The 17,083-nt window shown below is 41.7% G+C and overlaps 1 protein-coding gene across 1 annotated transcript; it reads left to right on the top strand.

Annotated features, from left to right (window-relative positions):
* The first annotated feature begins 10,749 nt into the window (after positions 1–10,749).
* On the top strand, positions 10,750–11,691 carry LOC144752621 (olfactory receptor 6F1-like). Its single transcript, XM_078640501.1, has one exon. The coding sequence runs from the start codon at positions 10,750–10,752 to the stop codon at positions 11,689–11,691; it is 942 nt and encodes a 313-aa protein (XP_078496627.1).
* The last annotated feature ends 5,392 nt before the right edge of the window (positions 11,692–17,083 follow it).

The raw sequence follows: 17,083 nt of genomic DNA, 5'->3' as shown, positions 1-17,083 counted from the left end.
GCAGACAGTGTCGAAGGCCGCGGAGAGGTCTAGGAGGATGAGGGCCGCTGTTTCTCCGTTGTCGAGCAGGGCTCGGATGTCATCGGTAGCTGCGATCAGGGCGGTCTCGGTGCTGTGGTTGGCCCGGAAGCCAGACTGCGAGAGGTCGAGGGATCCGTTCGTCTCAAGGAAGGCGGCCAGCTGCTTGTTGACGGTCTACTCGATGACTTTTGCAGGAAACGGGAGCAGCGAGATGGGGCGGTAGTTCTTGAGGTCGGTGGGGTCGGCTGATGGCTTCTTTAGTAGAGCGCTGAGTTCGGCGTGCTTCCAGCTCTCCGGGAAGGTAGCGGTGTTGAAGGAGGTGTTGATGATGTCCCGCAGGTGGGGTGCGATGACAGCGTCGGCCTTGTTGAAGACGTGGTGAGGGCAGGGGTCAGTCGGAGATCCGGAGTGGATGGAGTTCATCGTGCGGATGGTGTCTTTGGTGCTGATCGGGGTCCAGGCGCGGAGGGTGGTGGTGGGGGGCGGTGGTTCAGTCGTGGCGTGCGTCGGTTGAGTGCTGAAGCTGTTGTGTATGTCCGCGATCTTGTTGTGGAAGTAGGAGGCGAGGGAGTTGCAGAGGTCTTGCGAAGGGATGATGTCGTTGTTTCCGGCGTTGGGGTTGGAGAGCTCTTTAACGATGTTGAGGAGTTCCTTGCTGTTGTGTGCGTTGTTGTCCAGTCATTCCTTGAATACGGTTTTCTTGGTGGCGTGGATCAGTTGGTGGTGTTTTCGGGTGGCGAGCTTGAGGGCAGTCATGTTGTTCGGTGTTGGGTTTCTGCGCCAGGCTTTCTCGAGTGCTCGGCAGTTCTTCTTGGAGCTCTTGAGTTCGTCGGTGAACCATGGGGCTTTCTTGCTGGGGCGAGGTCGTCTGTGTAGTTGCTGATCCACTTCGTGAGGTTGGTGGCCGCCTGGCTTCGGGTAGTTGCGCTGGTGGGAGGGTTCATGCTCAGGGAGGTCGCGAGCTGGTCGGCTGTAATCTTGTTCCAGCTTCTGCGTGCAACCTGTTGTTGGTGGTGGTGGATCGTGGTCCTTCTGAAGCTGAAGTGGATGCAGCTGTGGCCCGTCCAGTGGAGTCCGGTGACGTGGCTGAAGGTGATGTCCTTGCTGGATGAGAACACGGGGTCGAGTGTGTGTCCGGCGTAGTGGGTGGGGGTGGTCACCAGCTGCTTGAGACCGAGGTTGGCGAGGTTGTCCAACAGAGTGGTGGTGTTGCGGTCGTTGTTGTTCTCCAGGTGGAAGTTGAGGTCCCCGAGGAGGATGTAGTCAGTGGAGAGGAGGGCGTGCGGGCTGATGAAGTCGGCGAAGTCTTCGCTGAATTGTGTGCGTGGTCCTGGGGGTCTGTAGATGAGGGTGCCTCTGAGGGTGGTCTTGGGGTTGATGTGGATCTGGAAGTGCAGGTGTTCGGCGGGTGCGAGGGTGTCGTCGGTGTTGGTCGTGATGCGGATGGTGTTCCTGTGGATGATGGCGATGCCTCCTCCTGTCTGGTTGACGCGGTCCCTCCGGATGATCTTGTAGCCGTCCGGGATGGCGATGGCGATGTCGGGCGCTGAGGAGGCGTTCATCCAGGTTTCCGTGAGGAAGGCGACGTCTGGGGCTAAAGGACTTGGAAGCAATTAACAAAGAAATCACAGGGGGGGGTGCTACTTATGCATTGCTTGATATTAATAATGTTTGTGAAAAATGCAATGGGAAAACTAATAGTTTACCACTCAATACTGTGTCTAGTATTGGAGCCAGTACGCTGCCACTGCAAAAAGCGCCTGAAGCAAATAGGCCCCCTAGTGACCATTCACTCCCGATAGTAGCCCCAGCTGCAGTTTCCGCGCCGGCCCGGGCAAAACCAGTTTTAGATCCAAGCAACAGGCTTACTACTGTCTCACAGGCCAAAAAATATGCGACGGATGTCCTCCGTATCCCCCCTTAGAGATGATCAACATGAGTCTTGGGACCAGCTTAAAAATAAATGTATTGATTGGTTGTGCAAGTATAAGGGGGTAGGGCGGGAGATTGCCAACAATATTTTGATGGCGCGTAGCGTGGGTTGGGTAGGATCCTCCACTAAAAACGTCATGGGAGACTGTATAGTTGTAAATCTGAGGTACCCTTCACTGGTGAAATGGTTACTAAAAGTTCAGTCTGATCAGTTTAATGGTCCCACAAATATCACCCTAGTAAAGTTGGGCTTTTTCTACAGACCTCTACAGAGAGGATAGAACCCACCCATTTCACTATACTAGGTTCACAGTTTTATCTGACCTGGACAGGCAGGATTGACCTTTGAATATTGTAGAAGAGCAAGTGGAATTATTGTTGAATTGTTCGGCTACCGCCGAATCTAGGTTGATAGATACCCCAATGAAATTTGCTTGGTAAAATCATTAGCAACTTGTCCCGTGATTCTTGTTCCACGACCCTTAGATCAAAATTTAAATTTAATTAGCTGGAACATCGCAGGCTTAAAAGCTGAATTGTATATAATGGAGTGGATCAATTTGGTTAGTCAATTTGACATCCTAATGTTCCAAGAAACTTGGTGCACTAGAGACCTGTTATAATTAAGCATGGGCGTAAAATCCGTACCGCTCGCGGATTTTGCGGATTTTCGGTAAGTTCGCAATCCGCGAACTCTCGCGAACTTACCTAAAATTCGTAAATCCGTGCGAAGCGGATTTTTTTGCTTGGTCGCACTTGCCAACTAGAATACTATACAATTTCGCGGGGAGTAAACACTTGCGAAAACGTAGATGCGGCGGGCAGCGACAATCTCGCAATTTGCAATTTCACACAAGAAATCCACCAGCAGGCAGCATAAACCTTGAAAATTATGATTTTTATCAGAATAACTCCTCAGGTTGACATTTGCCTGCACTTTTTTTTGCAAAGAGTCCATTTTGGGGGAGGGGGGTGGGAGGAAGGAAGTGCCCCACAGTCTCCAACTTCCTGTTCCTGTCCAGCAGGCTCCTCTCAGTGCTTTCTTCATGTGCTGGTCACTTTGATTTGGATCTTGACCTGGAAGCACTCAGCAAGTGCAAAAGTTCAATCTTATCATTAGTAACCATTCCCTGTAGTGCCTGGAAGGATTACTTTTTGTGGATGCTGCTGGATATTTGGATTTTTGCAAAACTGAAAGCACTCAGCAGGTGCAAAAGTTCAATCTTATCATTAGTAACCATTCCCTGTAGTGCTTCCTGAGGGGCCCCTTCAGAGTTCAGTTGCCTACTTGCAACTATTCTATGACCCTGCGCTGACCCTCACAGCAGGCTCAGAGAAAGCAATTACAGATAAGGAAGCAGGTTGCAGCCAGGAAGTTCAAATTCAGTAACACATTAATCAGCCCCTAATTCATTTATGTCAGTTGAGGCAGGGCAGGTGTGCTTTTCCACCCATAATCTACAGCGATGAACTAGAGGGTGGCATGGGTGAGCCAGAGGGTGGCATGGGTGAGCCAGAGGGTGGCAGTGGTGAAACAGAGGGTGGCAGTGGTGAAACAGAGGGTGCTGTGATGAACCAGATGTAGAAACAACATGTTCGCGACCGTTGCTACCCGAAAAGTAAGTTCGCGTTTGCGAACTGGTACAAAATCCTCGCGAACTGGCAGAAATCCTTGCGAACACAAAAAAATCCGCAAATTCGCGAGAGTTCGCGGATTTTGCGGATTGCGAATCCGTAAATACGCAATTTCGCGGATTGCCAATTCGCAAAATCCGCCCATGCTTAGTTATAATAATATTGTACCTAGTCCTGAATTTGGCCGACCAAGCGGGGGATTATCTATATGGATAAAGATTACTGCGGACAGCAATATAAACCCATAGAGACGAATGATGGGAATTTCCAGGCTCTGATCTATACGCAGGGAATTACGCTGTGTTTAATAAATTTTTATAATAACGATTTTACATCACTGCCCAATAAGAATTCTAACAAGTTATTTGATTTTATTGATAATCTGGTAGATGAGGAAAGGTATGGCAAATTAGATGGAATTTGTCTGGGGGGGGGATTTTAATGCCCATTTGAACAAAAAATCTGCTGTTACATCTGCCCGGATAATCCCGTGTAGAAGAGGGGAGGAACTGTCTAGTTATTTATCTACTCGTGATCTGGTTAATGTAATGGATAAAGCAGGATGCGAATTAGATAAATGTGTATTGCCTACCTATAGAGGTCGTGGTTGTTCAACTACCATAGATTATGTTTTTATTTCTTCCTCCCTTGAGAATTTCTTAGTCAAGGCTGAAGTATTAGGCACAAGTTACAGCGACCATAATCCAATTTTAATAACTATTAGATTTTTTAATAAATTTAAAAAACGAGAGGAAATAGGGGCGAAAAACCTGGAGGCATATACAGACAAACTGAAAGTGATTTGGAAGGGCATAGATAACAAAGCCTTACTTGCCCGTACCATAAAATCCTATCCATCGTTAGTGGAAACGTGTTTGTCTAATACATGCTCAGGAACAGAGATAGTCCAGGCTTTTTCTGAGTTATGTGCTGGAATCAAGCATGAGATCTCTAAACCTGTCATGAGTCAGGGCAAGAACCCTAGATGGTTTGATGGCACTTGTTCTCGGGCCAATAGGGCTCTTCGCGATGCATTAGACTGCGAACCAAGGGACATGACATTAGTCAGAATACTGAGAGAACGCTATAGGAAATCAACCAAATTACGTGCAGAGGAGGTATTAAAGGAACGGTGGGACTCCCTTGCCTGCGCAGCTGCTCTCAAGGATGTAACTGGGCTTTGGAAAAAGGTTAAATCAATGCGGGTTATGGGACTGAACATTACTCCCCTAAACTGTAATATATCTTGCAAGGCATGGGAGGAACACTTTTCAAGAATATATACAGCCCATATAACAAGCACTGACAGCTACCCCCAGTTACCAATGTGACTATATCATTAGCTGAGGTAGAGAACGCTATACATCAAAGCGCAGGGAACAAAGCCCCAGGCTCAGATGATTTGTCAATTGATCTCATCAAATCTTAACCGGATTTCTGGTCCCCTCTTTTATGTAACATTTTTAATAATTTGACCAACACTCCAACTCCAAAAACCTGGTCAACGAGTATAATGGTGCCCATTTTTAAGAAAGGGGACAGATCCAACCCTAGTTGTTATCGTCCAATATCATTGATTGATAATGCTTTAAAGATTTTGGGCAGGGTTGTTTTTAATAAGATAAGGAATTGGGCAGAGGACAAGCACATTTTAAATTGTTGCCAGTTGGGTTTTAGGAGTAGTGTTGGAACTGTTGAACAGGGCCTAAATTTGAGTCTTATATTGGGAAAATATACTGTTGCTAAGAAAGTACCTCAATACTTGGGTTTTATGGACTTAACTTCAGCGTTTGATTTTGTTAATCGTTCACGTTTATGGGAGATTCTTTTAAATTATGGGTTGGACACTGCACTTGTGCACTTTTTGGCATATTTGCACAGAAATTTGAAAGCACGAGTGAGGATCAATAATGAAGGAGAGGTTTCTAGAGACATCCTAATTGGCAGAGGGGTGAGACAAGGGTGCGTTTTAGCACCCTTGCTTTTATTCTTTATATTAATGAATTAAATAACTCCCTGTCTGAATTAACATGGGATGTACCGAAAATTAATGGTAATTGTTATCCCGTACTTTTATATGTGGATGATGCAGTCCTAATGGGCCGCACACCAAAAGCATTACGCACTTTAATTTTAGGTTTTGTATCCTTCATGGCGGATTTGGGACTTTGCACTAATTTTAAAAAATCTTATATAATGTCTTGTGGGCCCAAAAAGCATCATATTAAGCACCTAATGCCGGGAAGTGATCTTTTAAAAAGCACCAGCACTTTCCCTCATCTGGGTTTAGTTTTTTCTGAATCAGTATCAGGGCGTTCGCATATAGCTCAAGGTAGAAATAAACTTGGTAAGGCAATTAATTCCATCATTAGCCTGCGACAGCCTAAGAAGGCTGAAGTGGTGATGCCATTATTACAGATCTATAAAACCCAATGCCTGCCTACGGCGACTTATGGCGCCGAAGTATGGGGGCATGTAAATTGTAATGGAATACAAACGGAGAAAAATAGATTCTGTAGAAAGATTTTAGGGGCTCAAATTTCATCACCTACCTACATATGCCATAAAGAACTAAACTTATATTATGTGGAGGATTTTATTAAATCGCGACCTGCTCTATTTTGGCTAAAGATATGGCGAAACCCAGCTGCGGTTTTAACCCAAGAAATTATCACAGACTGCCTTAAATGTGATGGAGGCAAAGGTATTCCCTGGCCTAGAGCAGTGCAAAATAGTTTAGCCAGCTTTCAGTTAGAACATACCTTTCATCTTCCCTTAACTGCACACGGTATAAACTTAAAGGTAGTGAGAGGGGCACTATGTGATTTATATCGCAAAGAAAGAAGAAAAAAAGAGTTTTGTAAACCTTCAATTATTAGATATCTTCCCATCCTGAGATCATTAAGTAACAATCATTATATGCCACAGGACTACCTTAGGAAAAATATTGGAAGATGGAATAGGAGTTTGCTTTTTCGCCTCAGGGATAACAGCATAAAATACCTAATATTTTTCCCGATTGGTTTTCATAGTAACCTGGAGGAGACATGCTGCCCACGTGGCACCGGTTGTAAACAAACAATGTTACATTTCCTGTTCTCTTGTAAATTTTATGTAAGAAATACGAAACAATATTTAATCCCCTATTTTAAGGTAAATGCGATTTTTGATTATACTTTGGCATACCAGGAAATACTGCAGCTGGGTTGTGATTACATGATTTTTCGATTGAGCTCATTTCTGCGAGCAGTGGTACGTTCACGAGCTTCCATGAATGCACCGTAAACTATGTTATACACTTGTAATCGCTTTTCGATTTGGATCTAGCATGCATGTGATAGCTTATTTTGCACTTAGTCGGATGTTTACAATTGCTTATTTTGCACTTGGTCCAAAAGTTTACAAATTTGCGATCTTTGCACAATAATGCTGCTAGATTTTAGCACTTATTGAAAGTTTAAATTTGCGCTCATTTGCACTTTACTGCTACGCCTTGCACACTGGTTTTATGTTATTTATTGACTGTAAGAATATTGTCCTATCCCGTTTTTAATTCTTTTTGTATTTTTATTGATGTTGATGAATGTATGTTATATGTATATTGGCAGTGATGACTTGTACTTTTATGGATATTTTATATCCGAATAAAGACCATTTGACTGACTTGACTTGACCAAGTTTGTGTGGTTGTCGCGTGTCAACAAGTACTTAGATTCAAGAAGATCAGACTGCAAAGATTGCAGTATAGCTGAATGTTACACTAGCCAGCTTGCTTTTGAAAACATAGGTTGTTTCAAAGCATAATGGGCCTTGATATGCTAGGCTTAATCAGGAATGTAAGACCGTCTGAAATTTAAAAATTCCAGCAAAGACTTAAGTTTCTTCAGAGTAGACAGAGACTGCAAATGTGTGCGTTTCTCTTATAGCCCAAAATGAGCATTTCATAATAAGCAATGTGTAATTTAGCAAAGCTACATTTGTTTATGTACGCCACAAACATAAGTATGATGCGGCCAACACGGCAAAGATGCGACCATAATTCCTTGGCTGTCAGATAAATATCATCAATGTCTGATAAAAATCTGGGTCAATGCTGTCTAACATCGAGGCGTGCTATGCAAACAAATGATGGACGGAATGCTGAATAAATCATACATTCACCCACAGTCAAGAGATCTGGGTTAAATCCATTGTTCTTTTGCTCACCATGCCACCCCAGTTTAGACCCAGCAATATGCAATTCAGTCTTGACCCTTTGCCTCATGGGAACAGTCCAGACCGAACTGCCAAGCCAGGTCCTCCCTGGCCTGGAAACAAGCATCCTGGGACCGGTTTCTGGGTATTACGCATTATCAGTCAGGCTAACTTGAATCCAGTGGCACAGTGAGCAAGGGACCCACGTCTGAGCATACCCATCCCACTTAGGGCGAAAAATACTATGCAAACAAATGATGGACGGAATGCTGAATAAATAATACATTCGCCCCAAATCAAGAGATCTGGATTAAATACGTTGTTCTTTTGCTCACCATGCCACACCAGTTTAGAACCAGCCATATGCAAATTGTCTAACAAAGAGACATCACGGGCGATGAAAACCCTGAATAGAGACAACACGTGCGAATAAAAAGAAATGGAGAAGGAAAAGAGAAAGGGAGATTGAGAAGGAAACTTGACAAGCATATGTGAGGAAAGAGTCTTGGTAACCTGCTGGGTGGGCAAAAGAATATGATTCTCACCATATTCATTGTCATTTTTTTAAATCTTATATTTCTTCTGCCCTAAACCTAGAAAAGTTACTATTTTTTGCTAAAGAGCAAGGCAGCAACATAGGGAAATTTAAAGTCAGTCAGAAACTCTTTCGGCCTTGTGGCCCCACTGACTTCATCCAGATAGAGGATCCATGCTGAAAAGAGCAGTTCTTGAAGGTATTCTGAGGGCTACTGTGAAAACCAATGCATCAAGACGCGTGAGCTAAGCTGCAAGGAATTGCCTCATTTCTCCAGCCTAGAAGTCCCTGAGGGATTGGCAAACGCTCCTAGATGCATCCAGAGCACCTTCTAATATTGTTGCTAATAAGTCCATGCTGAGGAAGACATAAGATGGTTTGCTTTTAGTAGGCCTTTCTAGGCAAAGTAGGGGTGCACACAGTTCAAGCAATGAAGAAAAGAGATTCTGAGGGTCACTCACTGAACAGATGATTATGGATCTGGTAGCAAAGAGACACTAGAATGTCTGCACTTAAACAACCAGATGATTGGACCAAAAGTGCTCTAATTGAGAGGAGAACACATAAAAAGAAGGGATGCAATCTGAAGAAGGAAAGACCTTAGGGGAAATAGTTGGAAGTGGGTGTTGTAGGAGTGAGACTGTGACACCCAGAGGAGAGCCCTTGTACACACTGGGAACAGGGCTGCAAGGGGCACTGCCAAGGATGTCTCGCCTAGTTTGCCTTACATGATGGAATAGTACACTTTATGCTAAGTTTCTCTTCCAATGTGTGATATAATAGAGCCATTGGTAGAAGGCATCCCAGATAACCAATGCAAAGTGAAACTGCAGCAACAGAAAGCATCACAGTAGTAGACCACTGTGCTCTTGTCATTAATTAATGAAACTCAGCCTAGGTTGAAGAGTATTCTGGATTTGTATGCTTATTGGCTTTCTCAGTGTGTGATATAACAGAACCATAGCTGCAGGTCATAATGGGTAACTATGCCTGTCTTTAAGTGTGGCAAAGAACAGATCAGAAAGGAATAAGGCACAAATGAAAAAGCCAAAAGTTGGAAGTTAAGGATACAAGGCAGTACAAAGAAATACGGCTGAAATCAAGTCAGTCAAGAAAATGCTAGAATTTGGCAGTGCAAGGAATGTTGCGGGTTGGTTGCAGCAATTTAGTGTGTAGATTGTTTAAGAGTCTACATAGGCTGGAATGTAAAGAGAGATGTCGATAAAAAGGAAGGGAGTGAGTACAGGTAGAGAAAATGACCCAGTTGAATAAAGAACAATGGCCCACATGCATCAAAGCAAAAACCGGTCGCAAACGGGCAGATTCTCAGAATCTGCCCCTTTGCGACCGGTATTTTTGCATTTTGGATGCATCATCCCAAATGCAAAAATCGGAATTTAAGTAATCTCTAAATTGCGATTACTTAAATTGCCATTGCATTTAAGGAATTGCAAATTGAGATTCCTTAAATGCAATGCTTTAAAGTAAATAAACAAGTGATTTTGCTAATAGGGGTTGCAAATTACCATGAAGTTGAACTTCATGGTAATTTGCAAAAACTTTGAAAAATGCACTACAGTGCATTTTTCAAAGTTCCATTTTACACACACACATGCCCTTGGGGGAATGTGTGTGTGCAAGATGTACTCCTATGCAGATATCAGGGGTGCAACAGGGTGTCCTTTTGACGCCCTGGCACCCTTGAAATTGCATTCTCAATTTGCGATTCTCCAATTGAGAATCGCAAATTGAGAATGTCTTCCCATTAGGCCCATAGGAATGAATGGGGAGGTATTCCTTAATTGCGACTCGCAAAGTGAGTCGCAATTAAGGAATATTTAGAAATCGCTATTTTTTAATCAATTTCTATTATTCGAATCCTTATTTTTCGCTAATCGCAAATGGCATTGTTGATGCATGTGCCAGAATGTGCTATCATGGCTGGAAAGCCCAGACAATAAACAGGAAATTTAAAGATTTAAACAAATGCAGAGAAGAAAGATTTTGTTTTACCCAATCTTCACACGCACAATAGAGATTTACAAAGTATGCTAGAAATAATAAAACATGCCTAAGAAGTGCAGAACACAATGAATTGTGGTATGCGCTCTGGTCATTGCTTGAATGCAAAGTTTTGCTACGGGAGAATGGAAAAACGAAAAAGTACAAGGCTCCAAAGAGTAGCCAGATAATGAAGTCTGTTCAGTGCCAGGTGCAGCAGACATAAAAAATAATACGGCAAAGCAACTTCTGGCCTAGGTTACACTCTTGAGATGTCTTAATTGCTTCCATGAGTGACCGTAATAAAATGTGCACATTATGCTGCCTCATCTTGCATAACATTGCACTGTTTCTGTACATTTTCTTGTTTAATTATGAGTCTATTTTTAATTAACACTGTGTTTAATGTTCCACAGACGAAAAGAGAAGTGATGGGCAACTGCACAGATGTAATCAATTTCATACTGTTGGGATTCTCCATTGGTGCTGAGCTTCAGATTTTGTTTTTCTTTGTATTTTTGTCCATCTACATTCTCACTCTGACTGCAAACATCACCATCATCACCCTTGTAAAGCTAGATCAACAACTTCACACACCAATGTACCTACTTCTCTCCCATCTGTCCTTTCTGGAGATCTTCTATACCTCAACTATTGTTCCAAAGTTGTTAGCCAATTTACTCCAGAAGAACAGCATCTCTTTACTTGGCTGCTTAGCACAAATATACTTCTATTTTTCTTTGGGTTCAACTGAGTTCTTTCTTCTAGGGGTTATGGCTGTCGATCGCTATATAGCCATTTGTAACCCTCTACGTTACACCGCCATTATGAATGGAAAGGTATGTCTCCAGGCTACTGCTACCTGCTGGTTGGTTGCTTTTCTCTCTGTCTTCTTCCTTGTAATTTTGATATCTAAGCTCCCATTTTGTGGGCCAAACTCTATCAATCATTTCTTCTGTGATATACCACCATTGTTAAAACTATCATGCAGTGACACACAGATATTGGAAAGTGTAGTCTTCTTCTTTGCTTGCAGTATCATCCTAACCTCTTTCCTGTTAACAATAGTTTCCTATGTCTTCATTGTCTCCACCATCCTAAGGATCCCCTCTCAGAAAGGGAGGCAAAAAGCCTTCTCCACCTGTGCCTCTCACTTCACCGTAGTAGTGATATTGTATGGTACAGTGATCTTCATATATGTAAGGCCATCCTTCAAACAGGTAATGAATTTCAACAAATTTGTAGGTGTCTTTAATACTGTAGTAACTCCTCTTTTAAATCCAATCATTTACTGTTTAAGGAACAAAGAAGTGAAAGTAGCTGTTCAAAAGCAATTCAGTAGGAATGTTTTGAGAAACAATATGGCACATTGAATTCAATGAGTTCATTTGCTACAAATGATGGTCAAGCCCACAAACTGAATAATGTTCTTTGTCAGCATCAGTACCTTGAACGTCCACTATGTGCAGTATACCTCACAAATCACAAGTGTGAAAAGGTATTATTTAGACATGAACTTTCCATGTAAAAAAAATTGTTATTTTGATGGGTCAGAGGCAAAGAGATTCAAATGTGTTTGAGATTACTGTTTCAGGGAAACAAATATACAATGAAGACTTATGCCAGTGCCATAGTTATCTATCCAAATGCACATATTATTCCTCCTATAATCTATAGCAATTAGAACTATTCAATGTCCTGCAAAGGATGCAAAACATTTGCCAAGGTGCGGCGTATTAATATTGCTCAATGAAAGTCACTGCATTTCGGCTCATGTAAAATGATGGAAGGAAGAGCATCATTATTTAACTAGTTATTTGGGGTACTATTTTCTACTAAATGTTGGGTTTAGAGTAACCTAATTAATGTAGAAACCGCATGGAATAAACAGTGGATCAATCCGAATTGTGCCTCACTAAACAATCTTCAAATGACAAAGGTTAAAAAAAGGTTGATCAATGCAACATTTATGTATACAGAGGACACACTATTTTTCTGTTGTGAGACAGTGATGGTGCATTGCTCCTCCAGATGCTCTGCTGATTGGCCACACTCACAGGAAGAACCGTGACATCCATGGTGTCTGAAGTTATTCATCATTTGGAAGGTATCTAAGCTGTGCTGTACTCTACTACCTGTTTCCTTCACTATTGGGAGCTGCTATCTACAAATGCCCTTTATAGAGTCCTGATGAAAAACCACTATAAATATTTTGGGGGCTGAAATTCGAACACTGTTCTCTCTTTGGAATCTTCTGCTGGTTTTAAGACTTATAATGTGGATATCTCTCTGGGTCTCTTCCTAAAGACATTAATTACAGCCATTGACTACTGTTTTGGTGATGCTGGCGTCAAAAACATATCCAAAGAAGCCACTGTTTATTTTACATAATGGTTTGTATTCGCCCAGGTTCCTATGAATATTGGGTCATTTTTCAGCCGTGCTAAAAGATGGCTTGACCATTGGATATGTAGTATACATGTTTAAAATAGCATTGAGTGCATGTTTTCTGTTAGGTATTCTGATGTCAAAGGAGACTTGCACACTTTCGGACCAAGTGATATAAAGTTCAATTTATGGTCATTTAGTGAGGTTGTATTAGAGACATGGTCTACAACCATAATGGGTCGACATGTCACTTGGGTAAGTTGGAAACAGAGAATTTCCTTGTGTTTTGATCATTATAAGGACACACACTTTGAAGAACAACCATAATGAGTGGACACAGGACTTGGGTACGTTATACTCAGAATTAAAAAATGTTCCTTGGTTTGAGCCTCAACAATTAAGGGTAGCCCCCCCCCCCCAGCACCAGGAATACCTCTCCCAATCAATTTATAAGTGAGACATGGTCAGACCTATTAACATCAAAGTTCATGCTAGCTCCACCCTTTACAACTGTCAGTTGGTTTCCTCCTGTGGCATCTGAATTCTGGACCAGAAATAATTACTTGTTTAAAATTATGGTGGAAAAGTCTTGCTAGATGGCAGTATGTGAGCCACCACGCCCAAAACCCTCCAACAGATAAAGCTACCATCTCTCATCGATCCCTGCAGAAGTTCAGATTTAGAAGTCCAAATTCTAATTGAGCATGAGCAGCAAAACAGGGGAAATGCTCTGGCTTGTGGAGCTTAGGGAATGGGACAGGAATGTGGCAAGTCTTAAACAGATCCATTTCCTAGTGAGCTGCAAGTTAAACCACAAGACCCGCATGAAGGTGAACCACAACTTCCCCATTTCCCTCAAGGAGGTACCTGGTTCTGAGATGACTTTTGTGTCTCAGATTTTAAAGACAGTTGCTGCAACAATCTACTTGGTAGCCAGAAGTTGGGGAAGAAACCATGGGTGTGCTCTGCTTCCAACACATTCGGAAAAAGATAGTCGGTAATGTATAAATGGGTTACATAATAATGATATAGTTTTGCCTACATATAAAACATAATTGAATTCAGAACACACATAGAAGACCATTAATTGAAATGCTATTCATATGCAACACTTTTACTTCATATACACACAAAAATAGAATGCACTTAAATATTCAAAGAAAGCACCTCGTGTTCCAAATTTGAAAATTCACTGTTAATTTAAGGAAATGAGATTGCCTTAAATTAACAGTGAATTTTCAAATTTGGAACACGAGGTGCTTTCTTTGAATGTTTAAGTACATTCTATTTTTGTGTGTATATGAAGTAAAAGTGTTGCATCTGGATGGTCTTCGATGCATACTCTTCCGTAAGCATGAGTGAGGATTTAGGGCGAATGTAATAAAACATCTTATTAGTTTGTTTATATGAAATGGTACAAATACTGTGTACATGTACTCTGCATTTCTTGTTTCATTTTACATTATATATTTTGAATGAAGAGTGCATAGTTTTAGTTTGAATGTTTGATTTGCAGTTGTGTTATCTGTGAAACCTTTGGTGTGCAGTTTATATATCAGAATTTTGGTTGCAGTTATTGCTCCAGGTTGTCATTTGGTTGGTTATGTAAGCTGTGGATGAGTTCCATGGATTCAATTTGCAGTACATTTCATGGCCTTGCTGTGATAACTGATGTTTGGCATTTCTATTTAAACTTTGGTCTGACCGCCAATCGATGTGTTTTTTAAATTGATATTATGGGTGCAGATTTGAGGATGAAAGTGTTTCCTTGTTTATCATAACTTATTTGAATTGAGAACACAAGTTAGACTGGATGGGTGAATTATGCACTGAGTAAGTGTTTGACGTTCTTGGCACATATCATTAAACAGATGATATGAGTGAATGATGGAGTGCATGCTTCGAGTCTGGAGAAGATGCAATACTATACGCCTTTAAATTGAAAGTATTGTGTTTACTAAATGGTTTAATTGAATAATTGTAGGCTTTAGATTTAAAAAATAAAAATGATGAACAAAATTAGGGTAGAACCTGTCATTTTGAATGATTGCATTTCAAATAAATTCCATTCAAGAGTTGGATAAAATAGACACTCCTTGTCTTATAAAAATTGCCAAAAGTAAAGCCAACTAATTGCTAACGCCACAATGTCGCTACACAAATTAGTTGTGAGCGGAATTTGTGTAGTCGTGCTACACAAAACTCCACGAAATGGTAAATAATCTCCGCAAGCACACAGAGTTCTGCAGATATGCGGAATTGCTTGTTGCGGTGCTTTTTTCCTGTTCGCGAACGCTGTTTGCGTGCTCGGGAGGAAATATCTCTTGGACACGCATTCTGAAAGCGTGAACAAGCAAAAAATCTGCAAAGACGCGGATCGTGGAACTTTTGGCAATTCCGCATTCTCTGCGGAAAGCGAAATTACCCAAAATCCGCATATTCTGAGAGTGGATCGGAATTTACTGCCCAGGCCTATACACAATCTCATGTATATGAAGATAACATTTGTTTCTCAAAAAGTGGTTGCCAAAAGGTGGCAAAAAGCTTTTCAGCACAAAAAAATGCTTAGAGAATTGAGGGTTCCAGAATGTAGATTGACACACTTGACCAGGGTAGCACAAACAAAAGCAGAACAGGATACAGAGGCAGATCAGAAGCAGGTTCTAGGAAGAATAGAATCCTAAAATAAACAGAGGAACGAAATAGAAAGCAAGGAGATGAGTGCAAAGAAACAATACAATCTTAATGCTTTGCTGCACATTCTTCCAAGGTTCTGGAATATCTATATATGATTTGAGTAGGAAGTGACATCAACAACAAACATCATAATCTGGAAACACACTATAGAGAACAATAGCTTACATCATCTTGGGGTGTTTGACTAAACTATTAAGTTGGAAATATATATATATATATATATATATATATATATATATATATATATATATATATATATATATATATATATATATATATACATATATATATATATATTACCTAGTGGCGGTCGCCAGTAGGTATATATAGTTAGGATTTTTTCTCTATGGGATTTTTGAAAATTCTATGTCTAATAACTTTGGCGTTTGTGGACGGAATTGGCTGAAATTTTCAGGAAAATTGAACATTTTGTTTCTGAGCAGCCCCTGAAAATCTGGGGGGGGTCGTCAAGGGGGGGTCCCAAAACGTGTTTTTGCCATGCAATTTTCCATAGGGCGGTTGGCCTCACTTTTAGCTGGAACGGCTGAATGGATTTCCACGAAACTTGGCAAAATTGTAGATATTGTTTGCCCGATGTGCCTTTGCTAGGTCTCAAGATATGTGGTCCTGTGAATTTTGAGTAAATTAGGTTTAAAAAAAGATATATATCTAGAGCCGCGCCCGGTACGCGTACCGGGGAGCGCTCCAGGCGCGCCACGCGACTTGCGCACGGCTAGCTGATTGGTTCTCGGGTGTCTGTAAACATTCGAAACAGTCCGCAGCGGCCGCCATCTTGTGTCTCGGTAGGATTGAGACACAAGAGGTGGCAAGAATCAAAGGGGGGAAATGAGCAAAAGGGGGCAGGGTACACCCCCCTGACCCCCTACTTTTGATGTGGGGGCCATAAAAGGCTCCCGCGGGTGGAATTTTTTTTTTTTTTAAATCGATTTTCGCGGGGGGGGGGGGGGGGAGCGCCCGGTACGTGCACCGGGGAGCGTACGGGGGAGCGTACCATGGAGATTAAAAATGACAGACTTTTTAAAAAAAAAAAAAAAGCTTCTTTTTATAAATTGGAGGTAGTTCTGAAAAGAACTTTTTTTTTGATTTTGTTGTTTTATATATATTTTTTTTGTTTTTGTTGTTTTATATTTTTTTTAGACTTTTTAAAACAATTTTATATTTTTTTTGGATTTTTGTCAAGGGAAAAACAAAAACAAGGATTCCAAAACTGCTCAACAGGAGCAAAAAAATTAGAAAATTTAGGGACTGGAAGAGCAGCGGTGTTGCTGTTTCTTTAGGGCAATGAGTTCAACACTCTGCTCCCCATAGCAGAGCAGTTCGTCACACTCCGTGCACAAAAATGTGATGCCTGCAAACACCGGCTGAATGTTAGGGACCATTCTTCCACGGGGTGGTCCCGAAGGTGTTGCTCCACCAGTGGAGGTGCTGCCGCCATCTGTGGGTACATTCCGTGCCAGCTCTCTGACACTCTCCCTGGCAAAGTTGTTAGGGTGTCTTCTTTTCACATGCCTGATCAAATTAGCATTCCCAAAACTATATTTTTTCAGAGGATTGCCTCTGGATAAACTACTCCCACATATTTTGCAGGTTACTTTGGGAGCGTTGACTTTTTTCTGTCCTTCAGGGATGTCGTAAAAATTCCAGATGAAATGGTTTTTT

This window comes from Lissotriton helveticus, chromosome 5_1 (assembly GCF_964261635.1).
Source record: "Lissotriton helveticus chromosome 5_1, aLisHel1.1, whole genome shotgun sequence".
In the NCBI taxonomy this organism is placed as follows: domain Eukaryota; kingdom Metazoa; phylum Chordata; class Amphibia; order Caudata; family Salamandridae; genus Lissotriton; species Lissotriton helveticus.
Note: the sequence above shows the minus strand (reverse complement) of the source record. Positions and strands in the feature narration are given on the sequence as shown.